Source organism: Lolium rigidum, chromosome 3 (genome assembly GCF_022539505.1).
Source record: "Lolium rigidum isolate FL_2022 chromosome 3, APGP_CSIRO_Lrig_0.1, whole genome shotgun sequence".
Taxonomy (NCBI): Eukaryota; Viridiplantae; Streptophyta; class Magnoliopsida; order Poales; family Poaceae; genus Lolium; species Lolium rigidum.
Genome location: NC_061510.1, coordinates 69,338,765 through 69,350,181, shown reverse-complemented (window position 1 = coordinate 69,350,181; position 11,417 = coordinate 69,338,765). Strand labels below are relative to the sequence as shown.

Sequence of the window (11,417 nt, the reverse complement as noted above, 5' to 3'; positions counted from 1 at the left end):
GGGTACGACATCGACGAGGCGCCATTTTTTCCCCAATTTCGCGAACTAGTAATGTACCGAGAAGGAGGAGGCCATCGTCAAAAGGGAGGAGAAGCGCTGCCGAGAGAAAGAGACCACATGTGTCACCTTCATCGATATCACCAAACAAGCTTTACAAGTCCAAAAGCTTAACGCAGAGGCCAAGTTATTCGCGGCGGAGAGCGGGATCATGCTCGCCGACTTAACTGCTATGGATGTGGCCCAAAGGACATGCTTCGAGAAGAAACGAGCCATCATCCTCCAACACGATTCTTGATGGCAAATATCTATCCCTATGGTCCTTTGCTACATTGAAACTTGCCTCCCTTTGGACATGGATATACACTATTTGGGAGAGCAACTTAATCTCCTTAAAGTGGGTTTTTGGCTATATTTATTGTTTTCTGTTGCCTCGAAGATGCTTCCTTCACCATAGTGGAAACTTGCATCTAGTCATGTTAGAGCATCTCCAGTCGCGTCCCCCAAACCGTCCCCCAAAGCGATTTGTGGCGCGCCGGACAAAAAAAATGTTCCCAACCGCGTCCCTGATACGTCTCCAACGTACCTATAATTTCTGATGTTCCATGCTTGTTTTATGACAATACTTACATGTTTTGCTTGCACTTTATAATGTTTTTATGCATTTTCCGGAACTAACCTATTAACGAGATGCCGAAGGGCCGCTTGCTGTTTTCTCGTTGTTTTTGGTTCCAGTAAAGGCTGTTCGGGCAATATTCTCGGAATTCGACGAAATCAACGCCCGAATCTTATTTTTCCCGAAGACCCCAGAACACCGAAGGAGAGTCGGAGGCGGGCCAGAGGGCGACCACACAATAAGGCGGCGCGGCCCCAGGCCTGGCCGCGCCAGCCTATTGTGAGGAGCCCCCAGGCGCCCTCCTGCGCTGCCTCTTCGCCTATAAGACCCCTTTCGACCTAAAAACGCGATACGAATTGACGAAACTCCAAAAAGACTCCAGGGGCGCCGCCACCATCGCGAAACTCCAATTCGGGGGACAGAATTCCGGCACCCTGCCGGGACGGGGAAGTGCCCCCGGAAACCATCTCCATCAACGCCACCGCCTCCATCATGCTCCGTGAGTAGTTCCCCCATGGACTACGGGTTCTAGCTGTAGCTAGTTGGTATTCTCTCCCCCATGTATTTCAATACAATGATCTCATGAGCTGCCTTACATGATTGAGATTCATCTGACGTAATCGGTGTTGCGTTTATTGGGATCCGATGGATTGTTACATTATGATTAGTCTATCTATAAAGTTTGTGAAGTTATTGTTGCTGCAATCTTGTTGTGTTTAATGCTTGTCACTAGGGCCCGAGTGGCATGATCTTAGATTTAAGCTCTATACTTATTGCTTAGATTGTATCTACAAGTTGTATGCACATGTCTATGTCCGGAACCAAAGACCCCAAAGTGACGAAATTGGGACAACCGGAGGGGAAGGCTTAGATATGAGGATCACATGTTTTCACGGAGTGTTAATGCTTTGCTCCGGTGCTCTATTAAAAGGAGTACCTTAATTTCCAGTAGATTCCCTAGAGGCCCAGTTGCCACCGATCTGGTAGGATAAAAGATGTTGTACAAGTTTCTCATTGCGAGCACGTATGACTATATATGGAAAACATGCCTACATAATTAATGATCTTGATGTTCTGTCTTAATGCTATTTCAATCCTATCAATTGCCCAACTGTAATTTGTTCACCCAACACTTGTTATTGGAGAGTTAGCACTAGTGTAGATAGCTGGGAACCCCGGTCCATCTTTCATCATCATATACTCGTTCTACATGACATTGGAAGTAGTATCAACTATTTTCTGGTGCCATTGCTCTCATATTATTGCTACTGCTGCTGTGTTACTGTTACTATCGCTCTCAAATTACTGTCGCTTTCACATCACCCCCGTTACTAGTACTTTTCTAGTGCAGCTGAATTGACGACTCAGTTGTTAAGGCTTATAAGTATTCTTTACCTCCCCTTGTGTCGAATCAATAAATTTGGGTTTTACTTCCCTCGAAGACTGTTGCGATCCCCTATACTTGTGGGTTATCAGTCCCCAAAGTCGCTTTTTGTCCGGCGCGGCCCGATACGGTGTCCGGCGCCCCGAGGCCGTCCCCGTCCCCACAGGGGACGGTCCAGGGACGCCGAACACACCGAAAAGCGAGGCGGGGAGTGGCAGGGCCGACGCGTCAGCGACTCATTCAAGTTTGGACCTAACCGTCGCCTACCTCGCGGCGGAAGTTATTCGCGCGCAGTGAAACACGACGACATCTTTGCCTTGATGGCGACGGAGGGGCAGGCGAGACGTCTCGTCGGTGCTGCGCAGCCTCCACGCGTCGCTGACGTTCGCACGCCACCGCGCGTTCCAGCGCTTTCTTCCCAACGCCGGCGTCTATAAAAGGCCCTCCCGACTCAATGGCAGCCATCACAGCCGCCGGTATCCCTTTCTCTGCCACAAGCATAGCCCCTCGTCGCTCCACCGCCGTCTCCTCCACCACCAATGCGCAATGATGAACCGCCCCGGTGATGGCCAGTTCCCTCCATCGTCGTCTCCTCCACCCCCACCTCCACCACCGGATTCGCAGTTCGACATCGACGCTGTCGAACGCATCGCCGGGCGGTCAGTAGGCTAGGTTTAGATGAAATCTAGCCGTTTTCATTCAAACTTTGTAATATATAATCAAATTTGAATGAAAACCTTTATTTTCGTGCACCAATATTCATTTTGGGAGAGCGTTTTGGGGACGCGACTGGGGAGCGACATCCCCAAACGCGGCACGAACAAAATACATCCCAAACACTCGATCCGGCACGCTTTGAGGGGCGATTTAGAGGGCGCGACTGAAGATGCTCTTTTAGAAACTTAAAACCACTCTATTACCAAACAGGAGGCCGCCTCATTAAAAAAACTTCCCAGCCCCACTTAGCAGGGAAAAAAGCTTCACGAATGAAGTGGCCGGGTCGTCGCATCACGTTAGGACTTGCGTTTTCCGAGCTTAGGCAAAACGGGCCGCCACTCGCAGCAATTTGGGCCGTATCGCAACTCAGCGTTGGACACGGAGTTGCCCGGTCACGCACGAGCGCTCTACTTGTCTGTAGAAGGCCCACCTATCCGCGCCTCCACCACCACCACCGCCACTCGGATCCAACCCTAACCCTCTCCAACTCGCCGGCGCCCAACCCCCGACCCCGCTCGCCGGCGCCCAACCCCCGACCCCGCTCGCCGGCGCTCCCCGTCCTCAACCTCGCGCCGCCGCTCGTCGTCCACTCGCCGGTGCGTGCCACTTGCTCGCCGCAGATCCACATGCCTACTTCTCCCACGCGTTAATCCCGCCTCTCGCTCCCGTTCTTCCAGGGCTCGGCAGGTCGACCCCACCGCTCCTGCAATTCGCGCGCAATGGAGCAGGACCAGAGCGTTGCCGCTCCAGAATCTGCAAATCCAGAGGCCGGCGCCGCGGCCTCCTCCGTCGCGCCTGCTCTCGATTCGGCAACCGCTGGCGCTGGCGCTGACGCTGACGCGAGCGTTTACAGCCAGAACTCGGCGACTGCGAACCCTGACGCGACCGTCGGCGTCCAGTATCCAGACTCGGCGTACAATGGAGCTCAGGGGGCTGACGGATCTGCGTATCCAACCGAGCACGCCTCCCTGAACGGGACCGCTGGCCAGGAGGCGAGTTACCAGGCCGCGGGAGCTGCGGAGAATGGTGCCGCCACTGACGAGATGGCCGAGCCGATGGTTCCCGAGCAATCCTACGAGGATGGTAATTGCTGCTGGGACTACAGCTTTCTTTGTTATCTGGTTTCGGTGCCTGCTGTTTTGTTGTTAATATGTCGCGTACGTTTATGCAGCTGTAGCTTCAGCAGAGGAGGCTAGGTTGTGGGAGGTTGTTACTGCCGATTGCTTAGACTTCAATGCTTGGATTGCGCTTATTGAGGAGACCGAGAGAATTGCCGGGGTAAAATTTAGATTATCCCCTTACCATACAATGCAGTGAATCAATTATTCTCTTTTTGTTCAATTTTTTATGCAAATGCTCTGTTTCTCTTCAGCTTGTCATTTTAGTTTTTGTTAGACGTGCGGTATATATTTCTTCTGTTATACTGAATTCATATATAATTATTAGACGACCACATAAAGTTATGTGAATCTTTGTTATGCCATGGATAGTCAGAAAATTTGCATTATCGCCTAACCATACAATGCAGTGAATCCATTGTTCTCTTTTTGTGCAAACTGCTATGCAGATGCTTTGTTTTTCTTCAGCGTATCATTTTATTTTTGTTATATACATGCAATGGATATTTCTTTTGTTATACTGGATTCATATATAATTAGACGACCACATAGTTATGTGAATCTTTGTTATGCCATGGATATAGTCACTTGCTTCATGGTTTCTATTAGCGTATCAATTATTACCCAAAAAGGGCTGTCTGGTATATATTTTCTCCTCTTAATGTTGGATCTCAGTATATGCTTGCTAGTAGATTTCATAAGCCTTGTTCCCTGTAGCTGTATCGAAGGTTTTGGTAGTCTCCTTGAAGCTTATCATTGTTCTATCGTAGTCTGTCAATCTTTGATTTTTGTGTTTGGTAAGTGACTAAGTGTACGAAATATAAATTTAATCTATGTTAAGCAATAAATAAAACATAAATTTTTATGATAATTACTTTCAGCTAATGCAATATTTCTGTATATTCCTGCTCAGGGCAATATTTTGAAAATACGCAAAGTGTATGACGCATTCCTTGCGGAGTTCCCTCTATGCTTTGGGTATTGGAAGAAATACGCAGATCACGAAGGCCATCTTGATGGCGGCAGTAAAGTTATAGAGGTTTATGAACGTGCAGTTCTTGCAGTTACTTATTCAGTGGACATTTGGGTTAACTATTGTCTGTTTGCAATTTCGACATATGACGACCCAGATATCATCAGAAGGTACATACACTGACTATTTTCATGATTTTTTTAAAACCTTTTGTAGCTTTAGTTTGTGTCCACTTTATTTTTAGTGATTGCGTTAATAGGTTATCTGTATAATGGAGTGCCTAATGAGAAGTGATTTTATAATATCGCAGCACCTTACAGGAAGGCCTGATAAAATGCTGTATAATATCTTAGCATTGTGTATCTTCAGTCCATTTAGTGTAGGCCATGTAAAGAGTGCATGTGTTTAAATCTATACGTGCCTACGTGGTAGCGTTATATTGGACTTCACGCATGTCTCACAGTTGCAATGACCATTTCTTTCTGCATAAAATGCTCTATTTGTTTGGCCTTCTTGGATCCAAGACAGCTGTAATCTCTGTAGGTGTTTTCTTACTAATGCATTTAATAATGCATGAGCTAATTGGTTCGTTTTGAGATAAACATGTTGTGCGATAAAAATGTACGCAAGTTAGAACATGTCTATCAAGAAAAATGTGTCCCTCTTTGGATCTAATGTAGCTACCACTGTTTGATCCTGCAAGACATCATTCACTGACTGTTTCTTGAATTATCTAGTAATGTTTGTATCACTAACATAACTAATTGTTTGTTTTTCCACAGACTGTTTGAGCGGGGTCTGGCCTATGTTGGATCAGATTTTCGTTCCAATACTTTGTGGGATGAGTACATCAAGTATGAAGAATCACTTCAGGCATGGAGTCATCTGGCTGTGATATATACAAGAATACTAGAACATCCTGTACAACAGCTTGATCGGTACTTTAATTGGTGAGTTCATTGGCATTGTTTGTATATTTTAGTATTCAAGTATGTTTTCAGATTGTCACCTTTTAGTGTACACTACCATTACTATTCTAAGTAGTACTAGTTAATCTTTTTCACTGGTTAGTGGATTAAGAATATAACAAACACATCCATCGGCATAGTGTTTCTTAATCCATCTAGGATTCTAATTTTGCAATTTTTACTGAGCACATAATAACTATACAGCAATAGTACAGAAAATAAATATGTAAAATCTTGTGATTCTAATTTTTACGTTATTTTGCTCAGCTTGAAGGAGTTGACCACGACACGGAACCTATCAGAAATACTTACTGCTGAGGAAACTTCCATGTATGGTCTTACTGTTGAGAACAGTGGTCAGGCCCTTGATGGAGAGGCGCATCAGAATGATGTAGATAAAACTGCCGAACCTGAAATTTCATGTTCAACAGAAGCAGAGGACAAGGCAAAATATGTTTCTGTTAGAGAAGAGATGTATAAGAAGGCTAAAGAGTATGAATCAAAGATTATTGTTTTTGAGCAAGCTATTAGAAGACCATACTTTCACGTCAGGCCTCTTGACAAACCAGAACTTGAAAATTGGCACAGCTATCTTGATTTCATCGAGAGTGAAGAAGACATTAATAAGGTATGCTTTTACAATTCCGACACTTAGTCACCTTTTCGTTTAGTAGATTTCATGCATTGCTTGCTACCTTATAACTTACAATCTAGTCTTATTGGGCTCCATTCTATGCTTACGGCTAGTATTTGGACGAAGCTTCCTTTGTAATGGGATATTGAATTGAGGATAGAGCGTGGACATAATGTTTGGTTTCGATGAGGCTAAGTACTCCAAACTTTCATTTGTCAGTGGCCGTTCTGGGTTAATGATATTTGGTACCAAATATCAGTTGTTTGAATTTTGAATCTCATATATGCAGGTATTTGCTTTATGCTCACCTTCTTAACCATCTATCTATCGAGCAAGGATGGTCCCTCCTTTCTTTTGGAGGGGCCAACCTAATCAGCTAATGGAGTAACTTGTGAACTTCTCTTTTTTGTTGTCAATATCATAATTCGTAATTCGCTTTGTATTTATTTTGTCTCGTCATGCCTGTTTTCTGATGGTAAACTATACCGTTTCAGGTTATCAAGCTGTATGAAAGATGTGTTATTGCGTGTGCTAGCTATTCAGAATTCTGGATCCGCTATGTTCAATGCATGGAGGATAGACAAAGCCTAGAACTAGCTAACAATGCTCTTGCTCGTGCCACTCATGTGTTTGTCAAGGTATTATATACATTATGATCTGTACTCAATAATATTCTATTGTTACTCTTTAATTACCCCTGTTACCCTCGTTCCTTATCATACACATCAATCAGCTCATCAGCGTGGATCCAAATGGCATAATTTTTCATTGTCACATAACATATTGGTTCTACGTTTTTAAGATCGAAGCTTTTATGATTTGACTTTCCTGATTTTCCATGTTTGTTGAGAAAAAGAAAGGGAAATTTGTACAATACCTTAAGTACTTTGGTTTATTGGTTTTTTAAATATAATGTATACACTATCCTAATAAGTTCACTAATGCTGTACTTATTTGAGCAGACTTGCCTTTTGAAATCTCGTTTGATATTGATGTGTTGATAACTCAATTTAAAAAATCAAAAGCTTTGCCATGATTAGTACTAGCAGCAGTTTTGCCATTAGAAATCTTGTTCTGATTTTTGTTTCCATTGGAGCCTGGAAGTAATGTGTAATTTGATGATAATGAGTGTATTTTCTGCGCTTACTGCTGCATAACTTTGTATATAGGTTATAATATAATCTATCTTCATTTCCTGACGGCTACATTCTATTTCTTTATTACTTGTAACAGAAGCAGACAGAGATCCATCTGTTTAGTGCAAGATTCAAGGAGCTAAATGGCGATAGTGCTGGAGCACGTGCAGAATATCAGCATCTTCACTCAGAGTTATATCCTGGCTTCCTCGAAGCCATTGTGAAGCATGCCAATATGGAGCACCGGCTGGTATATCCCCACCTCTTCAAACAAAAAGTGGTCTTGTTGCATTTTTTTTCAGTGTTCAAGAGTTCATTGTTTCCTCTTATTTCCACGCAGGGAGATAAAGAATCTGCTTGCCTAGTTTATGAGAAAGCCATAGCTGTTGAAAAGGAAAAGGAGCAGAGCCAGCTTTTGCCAACATTGCTGATTCAGTACTCACGTTTCTTGTACATGGTGGGTGTTTCATCGAAAGACTAGGATCATGTTTGTATAACTAGTAATTTTATATACCTGTCTAAATTTGCCATTTAAACATGTGACAATGTTGATTGAACATGCATATTGGAAAGACCAGTGCTTTCGTGCAGTTTAAGTGTGCCCATACCAATTAAAAGAACAAGTCCCTCCGTCCTGTAAAGGATGTCTTAGATTTCTATAAATTCGGATGTATATACATCCGAATTTCCTTTACGGGACTGAGGGAGTACTTCATTTGGCATATGCTGAACAATCTAAAGACTCCAATTTGTCTTTGAGCTAGGAATCACATTTCTTTAATCAAAATGAGTAGCTGGTTGAACTCGTTTCCTTTTTCCTTTTTTATCTTCTCTTCTATATATTTTTGTTTTGGTTTAGGAAATTTGATGTATTCTCCAAAATGTGTAGGTCCGTGACTTCGAAAAGGCAAAGGAGATCTCATCTGGACTGCACGGGCTAGTTAACATGACTAAATCAATTCTTGAGGTTATTGCTTATGAAATCTATCTGAATTGTTTCATTTATCCACCTTTATTTTTCTCGTATACCATCTTTGATCCAGTCTAATTTGGCCACTGTTTATTTTATTTTTCTGCAGGCTGTCATCTTTCTTGAGTCGGTCTTTCCATCTGAAAAGCGCATTGATTTCTTAGATTCACTGGTAGAGAAGTTCCTTACACCTGAGCCAACTCCAACTCAAGGGGAGTTGGCAAGTTTAAGCGACAAAGAAGAAATATCTTCCATATTCTTAGAGGTATGCTTAAAGAGAACAATAATATGTACTTCAGATACTTAAATGAGTATCTGTTTCATCTTACACGTGTGAGTCGTGGGCAGAAGATAAATTTATACGACTTTTGCCTAACAGTTCTATGTAACGTAACCATCCTTACAGCTTTACTGATACATTTGCAAATTGCTTACAGTTTCTGGATACCTTTGGAGATGCACAGTCAATCAAGAAGGCTACAACTCGGCATACTGTTCTTTTCTCACGGAAAAGGAGCATTCTGCCATCAAAGAAACGGAAAGCAGACGATGCTGCCATGTCTGACAGAGAAAAAATGGCCAAAACTGGAGATGGCGCCCAACCATTCACTGGAACTGATCCTAATGCTCATAATCCTCCAGTTTGGCCTGCAACTTCTGAATCATCAACGCAGCAATGGGGGGCTGCTTATCCACCGCAGGTTGCTTATTACTTACATGTTTTACTATTTTATGCATTATTTTGTGAACGTATTTCGACAATGGGGTTTTAAAAATCAAACATGGAGGAAGAAGAAAAATGGGTAATTGTTGTTGTTTTGCCTGGGCTAGAACTTAGAACCGCTAGATCTTTCAGGTCATGGATCATAGCGGTTATTTTTCTTGTTTTTTTTTTTTTTTTTTTTTTTTTTGCTTTTAGGTCAATCTTTTCCCAAACATGCAGCTAAAATAATGTTCTTCATGTTGTCGGTCAACATTAGAAGATGTTGATTTCGTCAACTTCTTCCCATCACTTGCTTCTTTTGTTTAAACATATGATTTGCTTCTCATTCCTATCCTACTTTTTACCGCGTCTTGGAATTCTCATGATGGAACATGAGAATAAATTTGGATGTTACTGTACTACTATGTGATTTGTAGTTTTACCACTTTATTTTTTTACCGTATCCTGGAATCCTCAATAAAACAGAGAGATTTAGATCTCATTGTACTACTTCTGTGACCTATAGTTTTTACTGTTTCTGTAGTGTTATACTTAACTATATGTGTTGGACAGGCCACTTATCCTGCATATGGAGCGTATGACTACAGCCATCAAATGCCCCAATCTGCTCCTCAAGCGGCAGCTTATGGTGCCTATCCTTCTACATACCCACCTCAGGTACCGCATCTTCTTTCTTCCAACATTCGCAAAATGCTTCTGGAAATTAAGAAGGTCATATTTAGTCATACATACAGTTTTTTCTAGAAAAATTTACATGCACCTGTATTTATGCACATGGTTGGTTGAGAATTGAATTATTTTATTATTTTGGAAGTTAATCCTGTAGAAGATTCCTTCCACATTCTACCACCTCATTCAGTGCAAACAGACGAAGTAGTGCATGAACCTATTATTATCAACATACACCAACTTATGTGTTGTGTTGCATAATCACCTCAAGTTGGTTGTTTGGAACCGTTTATTCACTTTTTTTTAAGTGCGAGGTAGTTGTCTGCCTAGAATAACCAAATTTGCTACACTAGCTGTAGTTTCTGTTATATGCAGATTGTTCAATGTCATGTTTCATGCTAACTTGTTATCATTCAGTTTTAGAGTGTTTTTCTCCACTATCCTATGTAATGGTTTTCATTACTTTATTTGTTTGGACTTGCTGATATTTGACTATAATTCACCATTTCCTCTTGCACCTTAATACTCATTTGTCCAGTGAGCTTACCATATTCTCTCTACTACTATTGTTTTTAATCTGCCGTAAGAAATCCAACTGATGAATGTCATGGTGAAAATATTGTAGGTGTACCCGCAGCAAAGCTATGCACAACCCGCAGCAATGCCAGTGGCAGCACCAGTAGCCGCACCAGCACCAACACCGGCACCAGTAGCTGCTTACCCTCAGCAACCTGCGGCAGCTCCTCAGCCATACTACGGCGCCGCCGCCACATATTACTGATTTGTTGATTGATGCATCGGGTGCTTCATCGAGTTCGACTGTCACTCTGCAGTCTAATTAGCATGTTTTGCCAGTACCAGGCCAAAGGCATCGCGAGGCCCATTCTGTTTCTGGGAGACCCCTTGCAGGGATACTGTATGCAACTCGTCCTTATCCAGATGATACTTTTAAGCAGTGTAGTGAGGATCAGCGCAGGAGTACAAATCTAAGAGTTGTATATGGTTTTATCTATTGCTAGCAGTATTTTGGCTACTGGATTCCAAATGGAGCAGTATATTATTTTAGCCTGGTACTTGTCTTCATGTTTCTAAGAATTATTTGTGTAGCACTGTTGCTGGTATAGGAATATTATTTTACCTGCGGACGCAATGATGGGCGTTGCACAATGAGATGATTTGCGATCAATCCTGCGTTTGCCTTTTTATATTACTCCGTACAATTTTTCTTTTTACTCTGGCCAAGCGCACCTCTATCGCTGAAACGCAGCGTTAGCTACCTCATGGATCAAATGATTGAGCCGTAACAGATAATACTGTATTAAACATCAGAGTTGTACTTACTGTGACATTTCATACGCAGTGACGCCACCGGCAGAATCTGCACGGGATAGAGGTATACTGTATGGATGCGCCTATCTCCCGATTAACCCAGATTTTTCTTAATTCTCGATCGATGGATCTCATCTACAATTACAGGCACCGGGAGCCAAACCGCTCCTCATGTCGCTAGC

At 42.7% G+C, this 11,417-nt stretch overlaps 1 protein-coding gene across 1 annotated transcript; it reads left to right on the top strand.

Annotated features, from left to right (window-relative positions):
- The first annotated feature begins 3,566 nt into the window (after positions 1–3,566).
- LOC124701755 (pre-mRNA-processing factor 39-2-like) lies at positions 3,567–10,989 on the top strand. The gene is made up of 13 exons (XM_047233855.1): positions 3,567–3,797; positions 3,886–3,992; positions 4,746–4,975; positions 5,588–5,755; positions 6,041–6,401; positions 6,902–7,045; positions 7,641–7,793; positions 7,884–8,000; positions 8,433–8,510; positions 8,623–8,778; positions 8,951–9,214; positions 9,790–9,894; positions 10,532–10,989. Exons 1-13 carry the CDS (start codon positions 3,758–3,760, stop codon positions 10,685–10,687), a joined length of 2,079 nt encoding a protein of 692 aa, XP_047089811.1. The 5' UTR covers positions 3,567–3,757; the 3' UTR covers positions 10,688–10,989.
- The last annotated feature ends 428 nt before the right edge of the window (positions 10,990–11,417 follow it).